Here is a 21,857-nt window from a genome sequence, read left to right as displayed (position 1 = left end):
ATGCCATCAAATGGAGATGAACAGAAAATACAAAATGGCATCTTTTGTAATTTTAGCTACTTCCTCTACACATTTTAAGCTGAAATTGTACCAATGAGATGCTTGTCTGGTCCTCTATCACATGGACAAACCCATGCACTACCATGTGGCAAATAGTGAAGCGTTACACTTCACTAGGTATAGAGACGGGGAAGAAAACCCATATATATATAAACTACCCCCCAAGCACGGTTTGAGCAAGGTTTAAAGTATCGGCCGATACCGATACATATCTTCTTTGAGCAAATTGCTCAGACCTCACCTACTTTTCAAATTTGACTTCACTTAACCCTAGTCCGTTAGTAATTTAACGGCTAAATTTAAAAAACGAAGCAAACCTGACAAATATACCTATTTTCCCTTTAGGAAGTTACCCTATTGCCCTTGATATATTTTTTAATTTTTAATATAAAGAGGTGGAACCCACCATTTCTTCTTCATCTTTGTTTCTTTCTGCTCCACCGCTGTAACCTCCGACCACCACCTGCAACCTCCAATCCCCAATCCCACTCTACCACCAAACTTAAATTCTTTTTGTTTAATGAAAATTCTCTGTAATTTTCTCTTCGGCATTCTCTTCGAAGTACAGATCCTCTCACAGACGAAGATGTCATCGAAACTCTTCTCCCTTCCGCGGGCACTCTTGATCCTCTCCTCTTCAGCACGCCTTCTCTTCATCCTTATAGCTTGCCCTGCAACAACAGTCGGAACCACAACACCCAACAGCGACCACCATATATCCACCATTGTTGTCGATCCCTGATGCTTCCTTCTCCAATATACCACCACTTAAAATGGCAACATCGATTCTCAATAACATTGAGAAACCCTATAATCTATCTCTGTAGATTCAGACATCACCACCTTCCATTTGTTGTACAGTAACACACTCCTTGTTTAATGGCGGAACCTCCTCGTTTAGAAACATCAGAACCCTCTACCCAAACCCCTCTCCTTGATGTAGAAGCATCCCAACAACCACAAGAAGAAGAAGAAAAAGATACCCATCTTAATCAAACCCTCCAACAATTAGAAATCTTCCTCTGTTTCTTCGGATTCCACCAGTCCTCTACACTAGGCTTTCTTTTCTCTTGGGCTACTTTTCTTCTTCTGGGTGTTTCACTCCCCGTTCTGATACTCGAGCTCTCCAACTGATCCGGCTGCGCGAATTATCAGATCTTCAATTTCAAGCTTGATGCCATCATCGCTCAGTCTTGTCTTGCCGCAATTTCTCTAGCCTGTGCTTCTCACAACCTCCGTAAGTATGGCATTCGGGAACCGTCTGCAAGAACATTGAGAAACCCTAGAAAACCGTCTGCAAGAAATGATAAAGGGTTTCAATATTCCACTGATACACTACGAGCAAAAATAACCCAAAACCCTATATATCTCAAAACTAAACGAATCAACCCTGAGAAAAATTAGGGTTAAATATTACCGAGCAAATTACTCAGGAAGAGCCATCACCTTCATTATTGTCCCCAACTGAGCCCCACTCGGAATTATTGGGAACGAGAGGTCTGAGTCGGTTGAACGTGATCCATCGTAATCGATGCCCAAGTCGCCGCCAATGTCAATGACAGGGAGAACATGGTGGAGCAGTGGCTGTGGCGGCAGTACTGGCGGTGGCGGTGGTTGTGGCTGAGGCAGGAGGAAGAAGAAGGTGAAAGGAAAAGGTTCAAGGGCATTTTGATCACAACAGGTATTTTACTAACACCGTTAACAGACTTTAGCCAAGTGAAATCAAGTTTGAAAAGTAGGAGAGGTCTGAGTAGTTGTCAGAAGCACAGGGGAGGTTCCCTGAATTGTCAGAAAGGTCTGAGTAATTTGCTGTTTTTTTTTTTTTTAATAGAAAATGGTGTCTCGGTTGGTATCATATTGTATCGGTTGATACATACCGATACAGTCGATACCGACCGATACATGTTTATACGACCACTAAAGGCCCATGTGATTATTAGACTATGATTTTGTTTTTGAGATCAAAGATTGAAGGAGTTTTCATAGAAAAGGAGATTTTACAGAGAAGGTAGGTTTCAGAAAAACATGATCTTTGTGTTCAAAATTTAAATCATGGTTTTTTATCCTATTTTGTGCTATAAATCGATAGATTTAGGTAAAACAAAGTTAGTTCATGCATCAAACTTGATCATTTGCAAGGATTTGTACTCAAATCAATGAAAGTTTCTTGTCTCCTTATATGTTGTTCTCCATTTAGTGTTTATGCAAGATACATGTTATACATTGCTTATTTATATTGTTTTTTTACTCCAAAAGTGTATTTCCATGTGTATATTGACCATTTCCATGTGTATCTGTAGCGTACGATATGTATCTTCGATACGATGTCTCTTAAAATCATTCTTCCGATACGATACCCATACCGATACCGATATTTTAAACCTTGGGTGTGAGTGTTCAGCCATTCTCTCAAACCGTGGGCGGAATTCTCTCATCCTCTCTCGTCTTCTCTTCTTCTCTCTTTCTAATAACCAGGTGCTGATTCAGGTTCTGTTATTTTTACAACGCCATTGCCACAAACTGAACTGTCCAATTTATGGTGCAATTATTGATGTTGTTGAGATTTGTTACCCGATATTATAAGGGTATTTTTGGTATTTTATTTATGCTTTATTTATGTACTTTTGAACAAGGGTAGAATTGTAATTTGGGCTGTGACACTGTTCACATAAACAGTATCGTGAATAGTGTTTCCCTTTGTAATCTCTTTTATTATTATTATTATAAATAGAGAGCTTGACTGATCTCATTGATCATTCAAGCCATTCACGAAATTCCTGTTTTGTTAACATGGCATCAGAGCCAAATACACTCTGATCTAGGTTTTCAAAACCCACCTCCCTCCCTTCGATTTTTTTCTCCTTCCCTCCATCGAGCTTCTTCCCTTCTTCTTTCTTCCTTTCTTTTGGTTCTTCTTCTCCCATCAGGGCAGCACTACTGAGGTGATCGTAATGATCTAGCTGCTGCCCCAACATACCTCCTTTTTGGATCGAGTGGAGCTGAAGAACTGTCTGCGATTTGAAGATTCCTATTTTTTTTGGAGATCAGGCCTCTACATCTGTTTCGGCTGCATCTTCTATTGTGGGATCTTTATTTGATATTGTTCTCAGCCCCTATTCACTTCATCAGATTGGTTGAAGACCCCAACCCCTTATCGATCTCTCTTCTCAGGGTTTTTTTCAAAACCCTGACACTAATCTATCTTGGGGTTGGGCTGCTGGCTCCTGCTGCATCTGATTGGCACCCTTGCTGCCTTCATTCGACATCATTCCCAGCCTACATATTTGAGATATTTTGCTCCAATACAACCCTCTTCTATTGGGGGTCGATTCCAGAATTTTTTTTGGATATTTTTTGGCTATTTGCTGCTTCATTGAAGATTGGTTACCTGCTGCAATGACTGGTTCAGATTCTTCTTCGGCCTCTTCTGGCATTGATGGCCCGCCCCGGACTGATTTTCTTCCCCTTGCTGCCCTAATAGAACTTGATGGCTCTAACTACCTGAAGTGGTCTCGGTCTACCTATTTGACAGTAGCTGGCCGTGAACTCACTGGCCATCTTCTTGGGACAACAACTAAACCAGTGGAAGAGGGTTCTCAACTCAACAAGTGGTTATCTAATGATTCGATGGTGATGTCCTACTTGATCCATTCTATGCAAGGGGATATCTCAGACAATTTTCTTCTACTGGACACAGCCCATACTATCTGGAATGGTGCCAAAGAGACTTATGGTCGCACGGGGAATGATGCACAGGTCTATGAGATTAGAAAGAAGGCTAATGCCACTACCCAACAGGAGCTCTCCGTCTCCAAATACTATGCTGCCCTCAAGAACATGTGGCAGCAATTGGATCATTACTCCGACTATCAGCCCTCTACTGCTACTGATCTGGCTTCCTATCGCAAACACGTTGACAAAATACGTGTCTATGATTTTTTGGCTGGACTAAATATGGAGTTTGATCCTATTCGGGTGCAAGTACTTGGGCAGTCCCCTTTTCCATCCCTAGAGCAGGCCTTTGCCTTGGTTCATAATGAGATTTCTCGTCGGGCTGCTATGCTGCATTCCTCTACTGTTGATCGATCCACCTTGCAAGTTGCTTCCAGTACTCCTTCTCTTACCACTACTGATGGTGGTACTGCTGTCCCTAAAGGTCCTGTCAAGTGTGAACACTGCAACAGGCTCTATCATACTAAGGCCCAATGTTGGAAGCTCCATGGGAAGCCTGCTGATTTTAAGGAAAAGAAAGCCCGTGGGAAGTTTAAGCCCAAGGCTCATATGGCTGATTCTCCTACTACTGTTGCTGCTGCCCCTTCATCTGACATTGGGCTTACTCAGGATGAGCTCCTAACTTTCTGTCGCATGCTACAGGCCTCTTCCACTGCCTCCACTACGGCATCTGCACCTGCTGCCCCTCCTGGTTCTAATTTTGCCTCAAGTACTCCAGTCAGTAGTTTGTATGCATCGGCTGTATCCAGTCCTTGGATTATAGATTCCGGTGCCACTAACCACATGACTGGCTCCTCCCATGTATTTCATCTTTATTCTCCATCTTCTGGCAAAAACAGTGTTCGAGTACCTAATGGTTCCCTTTCTCCTATTAATGGGAAGGGTTCCATACGCTACTGTTCTTCGTATTCTCCATTATTTGAAGTCAACTCCAGGAAAGGGGATCCTTTTGTCTCCTCATGACCATCTTCGCATTGAGGCTTACACAGTTGCTGACTGAGGTGGTAACCCTGACAGGAAATCTACCTCCGGCTATTGTACTTTTGTTGGAGGAAATCTGGTCACATGGCGGAGTAAAAAGCAAAATGTTGTGGCTTCAAAGTTTACTCCTTGATTTCCGTGGTTCTGTTCATCTTCCAATGATGTACTGTGACAACAAAGCAGCAATTAGCATTGCCCACAATCCAGTGCAGCATGACCGTACCAAACATGTGGAGATTGACAGACACTTCATCAAGGAGAAGTTAGAGAGTGGGCAGATTTGTATCCCTATTGTGAAGTCCGGAGATCAACTGGCTGATGTCTTCACCAAAGGGTTGAGTGGGAAGTTGTTTTATCCTAGTCTAGTCAAGTTGGGCATGTGTGATATCTATGCCCCAACTTGAGGGGGAGTATTGATATGTGTTACCCGATATTATAAGGGTATTTTTGGTATTTTATTTATGCTTTATTTATGTACTTTTGAACAAGGGTAGAATTGTAATTTGGGCCGTGACACTGTTCATGTGAACAATGTCGTGAACAGTATTTCCCTTTGTAATCTCTTTTATTATTATTATTATAAATAGAGAGCTTGACTGATCTCATTGATCATTCAAGCCATTCACGAAATTCCTGTTTTGTTAACAGATGTCAATGTGGACTCCAACTTCCTTGACTGAGTTGAATGAAAATGTGTAACTCAATGACAGACTCAACTTCTAACTTAACTATTTGAACATGATGAAACTCAGTATATCTAGGATGAAGTGACCACAGCCACAGATTATTCACTTCAGAGTTGATTAATGTCCACGAGTCACCCGGTATACTCATCTTAATTGACATTTGACTCAAAGTTTCCATAAGTTTTCAGGTATCAACTATCAAACAGTAATCGCATTGATCATCAGGAGACCATGTTTGGGGTCTATGGAATAAAGTAAAACTGGCTTCTAATATTACTTTTCCAAATTTTTTTAAAGAAACTAGTAAGTAGTAATATGGTAGCATCTGATTGTAAGCACTTACCAATAGGGTCAAACACGATGCCAGGAGGGGCTTGTCTAAATAATCGAACTCCACCTTCATCAAACAGGTGATCATCATCCAATATAGAGAGGGGTTTCCTCACCACAACCAGGCTTTTGTCCAGAATGCCTTCTAAAAGTTTTTGCGCCTGTTGTAAATCCCAATAGGTGTTATTATGATATTATTCTTTTGGTAGGAGACAATCAGACAATTATTAAATTAAAAAGCAATAAAACCTCAAGTTTCTTGGGATGGATGGCTTATCTGGCAAGAAAAATCATAATAACTGAAAGAAAATATCCTTCAAGAGGATCTAATCCTTGCTTGATTGTGGTTTATTTACCTTCAATCCACCTTCCAAAGAGAGGATATTGGGAGTTGGGATGCCAACAGATTTGATATCCATCCGACTTAGCATATTCCATAAATTTGTTACGTATGCAGAGCAGCCATGACAACCATTTAGTGGTTACAAATATGACCCGAAACAACCTCCAAGGGACAGGTTAATCCAATCAGATAACCCCTAATAGGATCCCTCCAATCAATCACATTTTATTGCACTGCTAAGTGGATAATTGTGTTCAGTATGTGGCATAGTCCAGGAATGGACATGTTACTCATGAACAGAAGTAAATAACCAAATTTTAGTGAATTTAACAGGAGTTTACACTTAGTTCAAAGCTCCACAGTTTTAGGTGGCCCTTCCATGCCAAAGGTTGTCTGAAATGTACTCGGGAGAAAAAGCAGTTAAGTCCCATGATGCAAACAAGCATGAACTTGATGCAACACAAGTTAGCCAATTAATGTGGTGAGCAGGATTCTGAGAATTCAAACACATATTCCTTGTCTCACTCTCTCTCTTAAGCAACAAACTTTTTATAGAAACTCAAAAACCATAAGAGAAATGTATCAATTGAGAGCAGGAAATGATAAGAGATGCAAGAGTTGCCAAAGAAACAAGTCACTTTAACTCCCTCTCAGCCAAGGACGAGAAAAAGATGGGGGCCAGGAGGCGAACTAACAAGATGTATCAAAAAAGTTATCCACCTTAGCTGTAAAATGCATTTCATCAGTTGTTTTGGTTTGGTGGCTGAAATAAGATCTTCAGATTGTTCAGTCATTATTCAGAAATTTCGGTCTAATTTTTCTGTGATTACACAGGAATATAATTTAGCAAATGTATATATGATCTAAAAGAGAGAACTATAGTGTTCATAGAATATCAGTAAAAAAAGTGTTTACATAATAACCCATGAATGTAATTAAGTCAAAAGTTAAGTGGAGATAAATAATCTGAAGATGATGGTGTGAATGTAATTCAAGCAGAAACGAAGGTACTCCCCCACCAAAGAGAATACCAACAAGGGGGGGGGGGGCAGTATAATACTGATGTGGTCCTAAGTCACTCAAACAAGAGGATTAGGACTCCAGCAAAACAACCAGCATCACAGGGCTCTCATTACCCCAAAAATAAAAACAACCAGAGAACAATTGTAGGGTGATCAGATCTGATTACAAGTTACAACCCTGGTCCATGGGCTCAGTACGTGTGAGGAGCGACTTCTCCAAATAGAAGAGAATCTGTTGGACAGATTGGAGGGAATCAAGGAAGTTTGAAAAATAGAAAGTTTAAAATTAGAAACTTAGGATTAGTAACAAAAAGAAACAGCCAATAATGTGAAAGAATGGCAAGTGAAATAAAACATAGAAAGTAGGTGAAAACAGAATTTAGAAACTGAGAAAGATCGTAACAACAATAGAAATAGAAAGTAGAAGGAATGAAATTAGTAAATACTATGAAGACCTATAAGAAATCAGTATTTATTTTATTTTGGAGGGACTATTGCTGTCCAATATTTCTGTTGAAGTTTAATTTGTTGAAGCTGCATTTTTTGCTTGTTGTGATGGGTGAAACAAGTGGACATTCAAAAGAAGTTGTTGCTGAAGTTGTCTCGGGCTCTTCCAAGTCTATTACAGAGAAGAAATTGGAAGGGGTAAGTAACATTCAGCAGTGGAAGAAAATTGTTTGGGTTATTTTGACGGGTCACGGCCAACAGAAACATCTTTTTTTTGGATGAATAAAAATATATTACGAAGAAAGAGAGGGAATATACAAGCCCAAGGGCAAACAAGCCGAAACTAGGGACTAGTTAGGGCGCAAAATTGATGTAGGGAGACCCCAGGAGACAACAATGAGCCTGTTCCTTGGGGAATCCTTTACATCCTTAAGGGGGAGGGATCTAACTTTAGATGAAACATCGAAAAAGATGGCCTTCCAAATCATGTCTAAAGAGCGGGAGTTGGATGTCCATCTTCTAAGGTTACGTTCCATCCAAATGTGGGAGATAGTGGCACAAAAGGCAATCTTGCCGACCGAATCGCAAATGGACTTCCCTCCGAATGTCATGTCGATCCAAATCCATTCTCTGCTAAGAGGAAGAGGAGTGCGCCGACCAGGCCAACAATGGTGAAGAACACGGGTCCAGATGGAGGAGGCAAAGGGGCAAGTGAAGAATAGGTGATCGACATCTTCAGTCCCGTTCCAACAGAGACAGCAGCTGGAAGGGACCTGAATATGCCGATAAATAAGAAAGGCTTGGGTAGGAAGACAGCTTGCAAGGGCGTGCCAAGCAGTGAGGCTATGACGAGGAATGTTGCCACGAAACCAAACAACTCTGTGCCAAGGACAATGCGTGGCAGAAACATCTTACAAAGGCCAAACCCGAAGATGATGAAGCATGGGAAAATTGTTTGGGTTGTTCCTTCTGAGTTGGACGATGAGATTCCTTTGTATGTGGTTCAGCGATCTGTCTCACAGGTTCCAACTGCTGCTGTTTCATCACTGCCACCTCCACCTGTTCGGCCAGCACCTCCTCCGGTTCGGTTCACTTTTGTCCGTCGTCCTCGTGCTGATGCAACACCCCCGGCCTCTACTGCTCCTCCAGCACCTCCTTTGTCTACAGATCCCGCTCCTCAGTTAAGTGTTCCTCCTTCTAATTTGGATATTCCTATTGCTCATCGTAAGGGTGTTCGTAGTTGTACTAAACATCCTTTATCTCATTTTGTTTCCTATGCTGGTTTGTCTGCTAACTTTTCTTCTTGTCTCTCTACTATTGAGTCTTATCCTACTCCTAAGTCTGTTGCAGAGGCATTGTGCCATTTTGGCTAGAGGACAGCTATGGAGGAGGAATTATCTGCTTTGGCTGAAAATCGAACTTGGGATTTTTTTTTTTTGGATGAACAGAAAATTAAAATCGAACTTGGGATTTGGTGCCTTTACCTGCTGGTGCAAAGGCCGTTGGTTGTCGGTGGGTGTATGTTGTGAAGGTAAATCCAGATGGCTCCTTAGCTCGTTTGAAGGCACGGTTGGTCGCCAAGGGTTATACCCAGGTCTATAGGGTTGATTATTTTGATACTTTTTCCTCGGTTGCCAAGCTTGCCTTTGTTCGTCTCTTGATTTCTCTTCCTGCTTCTCATCACTGGCCACTTTTTCAGTTGGATGTGAAGAACGCATTCCTTCATGGTGATCTCCATGAGGAGGTGTATATGGAGCAACCTCCTGGGTTTGTTGCTCAGGGGGAGTCTGGTCTGGTTTGCAAACTCAGGAAGTCGTTGTATGGTTTGAAGCAATCTCCTAGAGCCTGGTTTGGGAGATTTTCTGATGTTGATTTGGAGTTTGGGCTGACTCGGTGTGGCAGTGATCATTCGGTGTTCTATCGACATAGCAAAGCTGGCAGGTTAATTTTGGTGGTACATGTAGATGATATCGTCATCATTGGTGATGATGTTGAAGGTATCAAGCAGCTGAAAGTACATTTACAGTATAAATTTCAGACCAAGGATCTTGGCAAGTTGAAGTACTTCCTTGGGGTCGAGGTTGCTCAATCTAGCAAAGGTATTTCTCTCTCCCAGAGAAAGTATGTCCTTGACCTGCTTACAGAAACAGGTATGCTTGGGTCTAAACCTTTGGATACTCCAATGGACCCAAATTTAAAGTTGACAAGTGACAGTGGCGATGTTCTTGATGACCCGAAAAAATATCGAAGACTTGTTGGTAAATTGAATTATCTCACCGTGACTCGTCCGAACATTGCTTTTCCATTTAGTGTAGTGAGTCAATTTCTGTCCTCTCCAAGGACGTCACATTGGGATGCTGTGATTCGAATTTTGAGATACTTGAAAAAGGCTCCAGGCCGTGGTCTACACTACACTGATCATGGTCATGGACGGGTTGAGGGATTTAGTGATGTTGATTGGGCCAGATCTCCTGTGGATAGGAGATCTACTACTAGATATTGTGTCTTTGTGGGAGGAAACTTGGTGTCTTGGAAGACTAAGAAACAGCCAGTAGTGGCCAGATCGAGTGCAGAGTCAGAGTATCGAGCTATGGCCCAAGTTACTTGTGAATTGATGTGGATGAAGCAGTTGTTGGCTGAATCGAAGTTTGTAGACAAGTCTCCTACACAGTTATGGTGTGACAATCAAGCTTCTATCCATATTGCTTCCAACCCTGTGTTCCATGAAAGGACAAAACACATAGAGGTTGATTGTCATTTTGTTCGAGAAAAACTACAAGGTCTTATTGCTCCACAGCATGTTCGTACTGGAGAGCAGCTTGCTGATGTTTTTACTAAGTCTTTGGGGGGTGTGAGAATCGATTATATTTGTGACAAGCTGGGCATGATTAATATCTATGCTCTAGCTTGAGGGGGAGTGCTAGAAGTCGAGGATGATGTTCTCGGTATTAGCGCCTGGTGCTAATACCGAGAATGGTTAAGTGGGGGTATTTTGGGCCTTTTGGTCCTCTTTTTGTATTTCGGATGCACTATAATATATATTAGAAAGAGGGGAGAATAATACGACATATTATTTTCCCCAAAAGCTTGCAGTTCAATCTCTTCTTCTTCTCCCTTTTTCTCTCTTTTCTTCATCTAAATCACTGATATTAACAGCATTGTTGTAAAAGCCAAGTGGGGGCAACTCCATGTCCGGGGATCCTCTAAAAAATGGGCAGTGGGCCATGTCATGGAATATGCGACTGTAGGTGAAACAACTCATATCGTAAAGTGACAGAAAGCTTACTCCTCCAACATCTCTGATTTTGGAAGTCACACAAATGGATCATCTTTTTTTGAAAAGAACTTGACCCTTGCAGAGTAAATAGGTAAACCCAGTTCAACAGGGTTGAGGTTGAAATCCAAGACACAGCCAACACAAGAGATAGCTTGGCAAATCGCACCAATGCTGTAACAGGATAACGAGATCCCATGGATTTGTCCAGAAGGGGACGGAACCCCTTTCAAAAGCATAGTAGGGGTCTTCGACATCATGGAGGACCAGATGGAGAAGGAGCTTGTCGAACCACCAAGGAGAACGAAGCACAATGTTGTCCCTCTTAGCCTCAGACTCACATTCCATGGAAAAACAGCCTCGATCATAGCATCTAACAAAGAGGGCTCTGAGGGGTTCCCACATCCTTCGCAAAGCTTCATAGAGGGCTTCCCTATTTAGTTTGGGGAAGCCAATCGAGTAGCCGTGGAAGGTTCGGTCTTGAAGATGGTAGTGTGCATGGTACCGCGGTTTGAGGTTCAGAGAGTCAGATTTCCAGAAGGAAAAGAGATGGTTACGTCCCTCAAAATGCCAAGGACCACTTCGAGATGGTCGTTTGGAACCAAATAGTGGTGGGAACCCGAGTGACTAGAAGGCATAGTGTTGGTAGCAGTTCTGAAACAGAGAGATGCAGGCAAAAGAAATGAGTTAGAAAATAAGCAGGATAGGGGAATACTTACAATGGGGAATGGAGGCTTCAAGGAAGCAAAGACAAGATAGTCTAATAGAACCAGATAGCTAAGCTCAGAGAGCAAAGTAGGATAAATGCTCAAGATAAAGCTAAGCGCGTACGCAAAGCAGTGCTTCAAAGCTCAAAAGCAAAGAGCACGAAGATTGAGCTAAGGGAAGCTTCATCAAACCAGAAGACCTAAAGAGGAAGATGAGAGAGCGACCATAACAGTCAAGAGCGCCTAGAGCTAGATGAGGAGAGATCAAGGATTACACGATGAAGGAGAAATCCTAATCGCAGACATCAAGAGAGAATGCCTGGGGGGGGGGGGGAAGTGAGTGACTGGAATAGACAAAAAGGATGGGGTCAGAGGGGAGAGCCCCTTCAAATACCATTAGCGACCAGCTAGACCGTCAAATCCAATCTAGAAAGGGGTTAAGGGAGATGAAGCATAAAGGAAAAGAAAAGAAGGGAGAAGAGAGAGAGTAGTGGACGGGGTTAGATGGCAAAGGTATGTCTCATCGGGGAGAGTGAGGGATATGGAACGACACGGGAGAGTCAGTAAAGCAATTAAATTTTTTACTACTAAGCTTTCCTTTATCTCAAAGCTTATTAGCAAAAGTCCTACCCCACAATAGAAAAAACCCATGGAATTTAACACCTTCCAACTTCCAAGTATGATCGGCATCATTCTTTGTTATGCTAGATCAAGACAAGGATCTGATCAACAGCTCTAGAATCCAAGTTAGGGCCAAGTGGCCACACATATAAGTACATAACAGACCCCAAACCATCAAAGAACTATGCTTCCTGCTAGACTCCCTGTCATAGAAAATGAATTCAGATCTGGTAGCGTCATGTAATTGACTGCCTCTATTCCATGCCCAACAACAGAGGACATTTGAAAGGGGAGAGAAAAAAATAATGGGAAAAGGATAATAAGGAAAGAAATGTCTTTCTTTTTTGGTAGAGAGGAAAGAATTGTCTAATTGTCCGGAGAGAAGCACTAGTACATTTATGAAACATCAGATCAATTAATAAAGTTGAGTTGGTTGGTCTTATACAACTTGTGATCATTTACTAATTCAACACTACAAATTTCCACTCTGATGGTGTTGTGAGCTTATCTTTCCGAATCTGTCCAGTGAACACCTATGTCGTACCAATAACCTAGTATTTTGGACTTGGAGATTGCATTCTTCTTCACAATCTATCTTAGATACAAACTACTCTATTCCAGGAGAGGGGAGGGGGGAACTAACTTTCTAGTTGGTTCAATATATCGCCTGTTTCATTACAGGGAATCTCATTGAAATGAAGAGAAGGGGAAGGGGTGGATAAAAGTGTTTCCTAGCTTCTCTATTAATATTGTGAAACTTTTGTGCTCTCACTTATTATAAAAAAGAGAATAATCCAGTACTCTCAACGGGGTTCAGATCATAGTATATAAATGGATTTCACCACAAGAACATGTTAGAACTTAGCAATGTCTAGTTGAACTCACTAGAGACAAAAGGGCAAGAGAAGTGGTGCATAAGGAAGTAGAAGTGTAAATCGTTCATGGGCCTGAGGCCCAGCTGGTCCGCCCACATGGGGCAGGCCGGCTGAGCCAAAAATGAGAGAGAGAGAGGGACGGTCACTTAAGTGACCGATCCCTCCTCTGATTGGCTTATCTCAGGGTTTAGCCTATAAATAGATATAAGGCATAAACCCTAAGTGTGCATTAATCGATTACATTAATCGATTACATCTCTCCCTCTTTCAAGTTCTGTGTTATCCTAGGGTTTCCATTCAGTTGCCTAGGGTTTTGTGGTGTGGGTTTCTCTACGAAGTAAGAAGCTTGTGGAGATCGAGGCGTGCTCGTAACTGCAAGACGCATTCGATCGTCCCTTCCGTTGCGATTCCATTCAGTTCAGGTAATCCCTAAACCTCCGTGTATATGGAATAGAAAGCATGTTTCCCTAACAGTGGTATCAAAGCCATTAGGGTTTGCGGTTCGCACATGATATTTTCTTTTAGAGATTAAAAAAAAATATTTTGGAAAGCTGCACAATCGTTTCTCTTTTCTTTCTTCTTTTTATCTCTTTTGTCCCTTCCTTGGCTGTTCTTCCCATTCGATGAATCATATGGAGGCTGCAGCCCTTAGCGCACAGCGAGGCAGCAGCGCGCGGCTGCTACCGCGGCTGTGTCCAAGTGCGCACAGAAGAGAAAAACACGAAGGGAAGAAGGGGAGGGGCCAGCTGCGTGCGGCTGCCGCGACCGAGTGTGCGCAGCAGGCTGGGGCAGCAGCCATGCTTGGCACAGTAGGGTTTTTAAAAAAAAAAAAAAAAGGTTGCAGGCTGCGGCAGCAGCCATGCTCAGCAGCGCCAAGCACGACGCTGCAACAATTCACAAAAAAAAAAAAACAAAAAAAAAAAGAAGCAGCAGCACGTTTGAACCAAAAAACAGAAAAGGAGAAGAAGAAGAAAGAGAAAAAGAAAGAAATTAAAAAAAAAAACCTTTTTTTTTATGGTTTGTTTTTTATAGTTATAAAACAGATGCATACATGATTTGTATTTTAGTTATAACTATATGCAAAATATGGGGGTTTTGGTTCTAACAAAATGCATGTGATATGGTTTTTGTTATATGCATATGCTTTATTTTGTTATGCATGGGGTTTGTCCATGATATGTTATTCATGTGGTTTCTTTATTGAAGCATATCTTGTATTTGTGATTTGTTCTTGTGGCCCCTAACAAATTTTGGGGATCTCCCCTGTAGGGTTTCTCGTTTTTAGGGGGTATTTTATTTGTCATATGCACCCCCCATTAGTGAGAAATCATTTTGTGAGATCCATGGGAGAAAAATGGGAGATAGGGTGTTGCCCCAAATCGTCCCATATTTTTTCCATGTGTATTGGAGATCGCCTAAGGCCACTTTGTTAATAAAGAAACATGTGATTCCCCCCCATTACGGTACAGACCTGTTTGACGCTGCCATTAGGATATCGCTGTCAAACACCCCATCCCATGCAGCCATGTGTTTTATTGTTTATTTCTCATGGGATGGATTTGGTACTTGTCAAGTGATGTGTTTATTTGGACAGATATGCGTTAGAGTTGGGACCTGGAAGTGATACAAAGTGCAGTGCTTGCCGGTAGTTTGTAGTAGAGATCTTGAATGTAAAGAGCCGGTTGTATTTTCAAATATTTTATTTTTGAGAAGCCATGTAATGGGAGCTACTGCACTGCGTATCACAACCTAGTATCGACTCGGCATGTCACTTCAAGTACCAAACTGGGTCTCTTTATTGAGTCCCTTGTGCACCTGTGTGTATGGCGCATTAAATTGTGGTTGGGAGATGCCATTTCCTCCCATTTTTGTTCGAAATTAATTAAAGTTATACATCACCAGACCCCCACAATGTGAGATTTGATTACCAGCTTAGCGAAGTTTTTTGTCTCACTGTGTGGGGAAAGGTACCATTAATTTTAATTAGGTTTTCTTGAACAAATTTTTGGATTTATGGATGTATACTAAATGTCCTCCCTTGCACATTGTAGTGAAGGCATCGAAAAGTGTTGTTGCTGACCTTAACCAAGGTAACAAGTTGGATGGCACCAACTATGACATGTGGCACCGAAAGGCCAAGTTCTTGCTTAATGAGCAAGATTACCTAGACCTCCTGACCACTGAGATGGCCCTACCCGAAATGGGTACTACCGCCCGTCACCGTCAAGAAAAAGAGGCTTACAACAATTGATTTAAGAGAGATTGTAGTGCGCGCTTTCTTATGTTAAGCACGATGCACGATGATCTTATCGGCCAGTATGAGAAGTGCGAGACTGCCAAGTCCATGTGGGGCCAAGTAAGGCTCGACTGTGGCGGTACATCCACGACCAGACTTAGGTCCATGACCTTGAAGTTTGAGATGTACCATAAGGACCCCAAGCACACTATGGTTGAACACCTCAGGGTCGTGAAAGACATGATTCGAAAATTGGATGATGCTGGGGTACACCTTATTGATGAGCAGCAAGTACAGGTCGTCATCAGGATGTTGCCTAATTCCTGGGAGCCAATGAAGATAGTTCTGACATATAACGACACTGTCAAGACATTTAATGACATTGCCGCTCATGTGGAACTAGAGGCGGAGCGCCTAAAGGCGACCCAATCACATGCCCTTGTCGCCCAAGCGGGGCAGCACAATAATGGGTCTAAGCGCAAGAGACAGAGAAACACTGGGAATCAGGATCAAGCTCAGAAAGCTGCGCCAACTGGGCGTAAGACCACCAAGCGCCGACGTGTCAAGCGAGGTGGAAAGAAAGATATCACTAAGGTCAAGTGCTATAACTGCCAGAAGATGGGGTACTTCGCTCGTGACTGCACTGAAGCGAAGCAGGTACCATTTCTGCCTCTCTCCTTGTACTTTTGTATTTACACATGTTTTGGTTGTCCAAACCCAATCTGATTGGATTGTGGATACAGATGCAATAAGACACATAGCGCGAGATCGAGGAGGGTTCATAGATTATAGAAAGATTCTGGATGACGCCCAAAGTATCTACATGGGAAATGGCACAAGTGAAACAGTTCGAGGAGTTGGTACCTACCAGCTCACCTTGCGCACTGGGCGCATCTTGCTACTTCATGATGTGCTATACGCACCAGAAATCCAGCATAATCTACTTTCCATTACTGCATTATTGACTTTAGGGTACTCCTTTATTTTTTATGGTGACTCTTTTGAGATTCGATTGGATGGTAGTAGTTTTGGATATTGTAGACTTGAGAATGGTTTTATTAAATTAGATTTGATAATTCCTATTGTTTTCTCTTCATCTTTTGTAGTTGATTCTAATACTAGTCCTGATTCAATTACTTGGCACGCTAGACTAGGACACATAGGTCGAGATATGATGGGACGGCTAGCTCGAGAAGGCCTTCTTGGCTCACTCGCTAAAGTTAACCTACCGACATGTGAGGCCTGTTTGGCGGGTAAGGCCCACCAGAAGCCTTTTGGAAAGGCTAAACGGGCAACCCAGACCCTAGAGCTTGTCCATTCGAACATCTGCGGACCAATGAATGTGAAGGCACGTCATGGTGCTTCCTATTTTCTCACCTTTATCAATGATCATTCGCGATATGGTTATGTGTATCTGATCGCTCACCCCTACGAAGCGCTAGATTGCTTCAAAAGCTTTGTAGCAGAGGTTGAGAATCAGAAAGGCAAGAGGTTAAAAACTTTGCACACTGACCGAGGACGCGAGTATCTGTCCGATCAATTTAAAGAGATGTGTGAGGAAAAAGAAATCACTAGGTAGCTGACTATTCCCCACACGTCACAACAAAATGGTATAGCAAAGCGGAGGAATAGGACGCTTTTAGATATGGTTAGAATGATGATGGCGTAGGCTAACCTCCCAATATCCTTCTGGGGGGATGTTATGTTGACTGCTGCCTACGTCCTTAACCGCGTGCCGTCACAGTCAGTTTCCTCTACTCCCTATGAATTGTGGAAAGGCGCAAAGCCCACTTTGGGGCATATGCGACTATGGGGATGTGCAGGATATGTTCATAGTACCTCCCATAAGTTTGGGAAACTTGGCCCTAGAGCTAAAAAGAGTATCTTTATAAGATATTCCGATAGCTCGAAAGGCTATGTAGTGTACAGTGAACATCAAGATGGAAGAATGACAGAGAGTGAGTCCCGCGATGTGGATTTTTTAGAGACCGATTTCCCTAGCATTAGTAACGCTAGCAGAGACCTTCATCTTTTTGAGATAGAGACTGATGAAAGCGTCTCACCTACTCTTGGCGAGGGTGAGGAATTAAACACTCATCAAGAGATCGCCAGAGAAGGTGAGAGTGATCATCAGCCCAGTGGGAGTGCGCTACCTAATGAAAGCGCACAACCCGCGGGTCAAGAACCCTCTGCAAGTAAGAGCGCACGTGGACACGTTCCCCGACGTTGTTTTGAGATTGAAGGGGACGCTACCCTCATCTATGCCCTGAGGGATGAGGATGAGCCAGCCTCAGTGAGTGAGGCGCTCTCTTCTCCAGCTAAGGAAAGGTAGCAAGCTGCTATGGAAGATGAGTTGAGTTCTATGAGCAAGAACCAAGTCTGGGAGTTAGTTGATCTTCCACCTGGGCGCAAGGCCATAGGGAACAAGTGGGTTCTGAAGGTCAAGCGAAAGGCAGATGGATCAATTGACAAGTATAAGGCACATCTTGTGGCGAAGGGATATACCCAAAAGGAGGGTATAGACTATAATGAGACGTTCTCCCCTGTGGTGAGAATGGCCTCAATACGCCTCATTCTAGCCATTGTCACAAAGTTGGATTTGAAACTCAACCAAATGGACGTTAAAACTGCTTTTCTCAATGGAGAACTGGACGAGGAGATCTTTATGGCTTAGCCTGTGGGCTTTAAGAAGAAGGGACATGAGCGTAAAGTCTGCCGTCTCAAACGTTCCATTTATGGCCTTAAGCAATCGTCCAAGCAGTGGTACATTAGATTTCACCATGCCATTACCACTACGGGTTTTGACATGATTGAAGAGGACCACTGTGTGTATGTTAAACAGTCCAAGGCGGGGTTTCTTATCCTATCATTGTATGTTGATGACATCTTGTTGGCTGGGAATGACATTGAAATGATTGTCGCCACTAAAGGGTGGTTGTCCTCCACTTTTGAGATGAAGGATATGGGTGAGGCCAACTTTGTGTTGGGCGTGAAGATTGTGAGGGATCGCACTAGGAGACTTCTTAGTTTGTCTCAAGAGACTTACATAAAGAAAGTCCTGGAGCGGTTCCATATGAGCAACTCGAAACCCATTGGCACTCCAATGGACAAGGCATGTACTTTGAGCCTAGACCAATGCCCTAAGAGTGATAAAGAGAGAAACCAAATGTCCAAAATACCCTATGCAGTGGCAGTAGGTAGTCTGATGTATGCGATGATGTGCACGCGTCCAGATATTTGTTTTACCGTTGGCATGGTGACCCGTTACCAGAGTAACCCAGGGCCAGCTCATTGGCAGGCAATAAAGAGGATACTTCGATACCTACGTGGCACTGCAGACCTCTCGCTCACCTTCAGTGATACAGACTTGAGATTGAGAGGCTACATTGATGCTAATTGGGCTAGTGATAGAGACGAGCGCAAGTCCACTTTGGGGTATGCGTTTGTCCTGGGAGGCGGGGCTGTCACTTGGAGTAGCAAGAAACAGACCTGCATCGCCCTATCTACAATGGAGTCGAAGTACGTCGCATGTTCGGCAGCAGTACAGGAAGCCGTTTGGCTCAGGGGGTTCTTGTAGAGACTTAGCGTTTCTGCTCACTCAGACGACACTGTGCTTATACACTGTGACAGCACAGCAACGCTTGCATTTGCAAAGGACCCAAAATTCCATGGTAGAGCCAAGCACATTGATATACGGTATCACTACATTCGAGACATGGTTGCGCGAGGTGAAGTTCTGCAGCATATCTCCACTGACAATATGTTGGCTGATCCGTTGACTAAGTCCATTGCTAGAGATGTTTTCCTCGTTCACGTTAGGAACTTGGGACTCAGCCGGATCTGATATGTATTTGTTTCGGGAACACTTTGTTTGTGATGGACATTTATCTGTATTTCTCTTACATTTATTGAAGAGCATATATTTGTTTGAGTAATCTTGTGTGTATACATTCATTGTTTGTAAAGATGTCACCAAGCTTAGAATCGACTCACTCACACGGGTGATTCGCCTCGGCGCTGGGGTGTAGCGAGCGAAATGAGCCCATGAGCATTTGTGCTCTATGGCGCCTTAGTTAGAGCTAAGATGAGACCTTTACTTGGTCCAACTTAGAAGATACCACACTTCTAAGTAGCCTGTTGGAAGCCAGATGTGGGGTTCTAGGCAGAAACTATGAGAGTGACTGTGCTAGAAACTCAGGTTAGGCGCTTAGAGAAGCGACTAGACTAAGATCTGTATGGCGTTTATTTATTGCGAGTGACATGCCCACCCTAGTGGGAGTTACGCCATAGCATGCACATCATACTGCATGTGCTCATGACGACCGATAGTGAGAGTGACCGAATGGATCCCTGCTTCGTCACTGTGTGAGCCACGTGGATTATATTAATCCCACAGTACCCTTATTACCTGAGACAATGTCATGAAAAAGACATCCAATGACGCTACTTTGACGTTCTCCTTAGGACCATGGATGATGCGGTCCAACGGAAAGCAATTGGGAAAGCTGTTGGGGATATTTGGATTGACATGAGGGGTTCAGGGAAAACCATTGGACGTTACACCTCTGTTATGTGATTCATTGCCCGAACGACGTGTCGTATTTGTGATCAACGCAGTCATGAGTACATTACATACCAAGGATTAACACTGCTCATCATGAGGGGTCGAGAGTGTTAGATCAGGTGTAAGTAGATCGTTTGGGGTATTTCGGGACTTTTGAGAGTGATGTACTATGTTGGTTAGATGGAAGTTTGATATAGTACTCCTACCTTGTATCTTCTCGACAGGCCGCACGCCCCATTACCTGTATGGAGGATAACGCGGAATGAGAGAAACTTGAATGCATGATATATACGCCCTGTGTGGGCGAATGGGAGATGTAAATCGTTCATAGGCCTGAAGCCCAGCTGGTCCGCCCACATGGGGCAGGCCGGCTGAGCCAAAAACGAGAGAGAGAGAGGGACGGTCACTCAAGTGACCGATCTCTCCTCTGATTGGCTTATCTCAGGGTTTAGCCTATAAATAGATATAAGGCATAAACCCTAAGTGTGCATTAATCGATTAGATCTCTCCCTCTTTCAAGTTCTGTGTTATCCTAGGGTTTCCATTCAGTTGCCTAAGGTTTTGTGGTGTGGGTTTTTCTACGAAGTGAGAAGTTTGTGGAGATCGCGAAGTGCTCGTAACTGCAAGCCGCATTCGATCGTCCCTTCCGCTGCGATTCCATTCGGTTCAGGTAATCCCTAAGCCTCTGTGTATGGAATAGAATGCATGTTTCCCTAACAAGAAGTTTGGTTCAGATCATAGTATATAAATGGATTTCACCACAAGAACATGTTAGAACTTAGCAATGTCTAGTTGAGCTCACCAGAGACAAAAGGGCAAGAGAAGTGGTGCATAAGGAAGTAGAAGTTTGGTAGAACATCCTTCGAAAAGGGTAATCTTTATTATGATTTACTACAATTAACTTTTACACGATTTGTCCTAGGTAGCTACTATTAACGCAGAATGTCGATTAAGGAAAACGAGCACACACACACACACACACGAGAGAGAGAGAGAGAGAGAGAGAGAGAAACCTTGATTTGGTAGAGCTTAAGACCTTGGGATTTGTGTTTATCGTGCATGTCTTCTTCAGAATTGAGACATGAAGGGCCCGTATAATCGATTAAGACTTTGGAATGGTGTTCGACATTCAACCCTTGAGAAGTGGAGATACCGAAACCCATATTAGCAGCGGAGTCAATCGCTGCTCTCCATTCGGCATCTCCATCTTCACTGCTACTGCTACTGCTGCTGCTGCTGGAATTGGAAACTCCACCACCCATCGCCAGTTCGAGTCCGCAAAACGACTCCGTTCCGGTTGGCTGTCCCCTTAAAATGACACCATTACAACAGTTACTAATCTATCCTTGAGTTCTTCGGTTAGCAATAGATTCCAGAGTCTATTCCATCGTTGGTTTCTGCCATTGTTTTTCAGATAGAGTAAGACTGGTGGGGGCAACTTGTGTACCCCAGTTTCTGCAACATGGTGTGCCAATTGGACGATTTTGAAACCCTATTTCAGTTGTATGGTATTGTGAGACTTGGGGAAGCTATGCTGGGAAACTTCTCTTACGCAGTTACACTTAAATTATCATACTTCGAAATCTCGGGTTTCGTCTTTTTCAACATGAGAGACCAAAAATTCGTCAAAACAGTGCATTTTTTGCCCTTAAGTGCCGGCTCCGACATCCAACGGTCGGAGTTCATTGATTTCTATTTTCACGAGTCAAAACAGTTTTAGGCAGGAGAATCAACATAGATGAGGTTTTTTTATTTCGTGGGGGCAGGGCTATACTTTTGCATGCTCCTATGTTAGTGCTGCAGGATCTATGCAACCAAGTGAATCGTTGTCCGCTCCAATTCGTTCAATTCCTCACATGGGGTTGGAAAAAATCACCCTACCCCTGCCCAAAAACATTGCCCAAGGTGGGGTCCACTCCCCCCTATTAGAGGAATTAGAGATGCCCGCGAATTTAAAGTGATAATTATCCGCAACCAAG

At 43.0% G+C, this 21,857-nt stretch overlaps 1 protein-coding gene across 6 annotated transcripts in view; it reads right to left on the bottom strand.

Annotated features, from left to right (window-relative positions):
- LOC122658887 overlaps nucleotides 1-21,372 on the bottom strand; it is a 46,480-nt gene extending 25,108 nt beyond the window's left edge. For all 6 annotated transcript variants that reach the window (XM_043854041.1, XM_043854036.1, XM_043854039.1 and 3 more), the window contains exons 1-2: nucleotides 20,892-21,372; nucleotides 5,803-5,950 (exon numbers count right to left, since the gene is read on the bottom strand). In XM_043854041.1, coding sequence (XP_043709976.1) covers nucleotides 5,803-5,950; nucleotides 20,892-21,140 — 397 coding nt within the window. In that variant the 5' untranslated portion in view covers nucleotides 21,141-21,372. The remainder of the gene's footprint in view (nucleotides 1-5,802; nucleotides 5,951-20,891) is intronic.
- Nucleotides 21,373-21,857: the final 485 nt, after the last annotated feature.

Source organism: Telopea speciosissima, chromosome 4 (assembly GCF_018873765.1).
Source record: "Telopea speciosissima isolate NSW1024214 ecotype Mountain lineage chromosome 4, Tspe_v1, whole genome shotgun sequence".
Taxonomy (NCBI): Eukaryota; Viridiplantae; Streptophyta; class Magnoliopsida; order Proteales; family Proteaceae; genus Telopea; species Telopea speciosissima.
The sequence above is the reverse complement of the archived record's forward strand: the minus strand, read 5'-3'. Positions and strand labels throughout refer to the sequence as shown.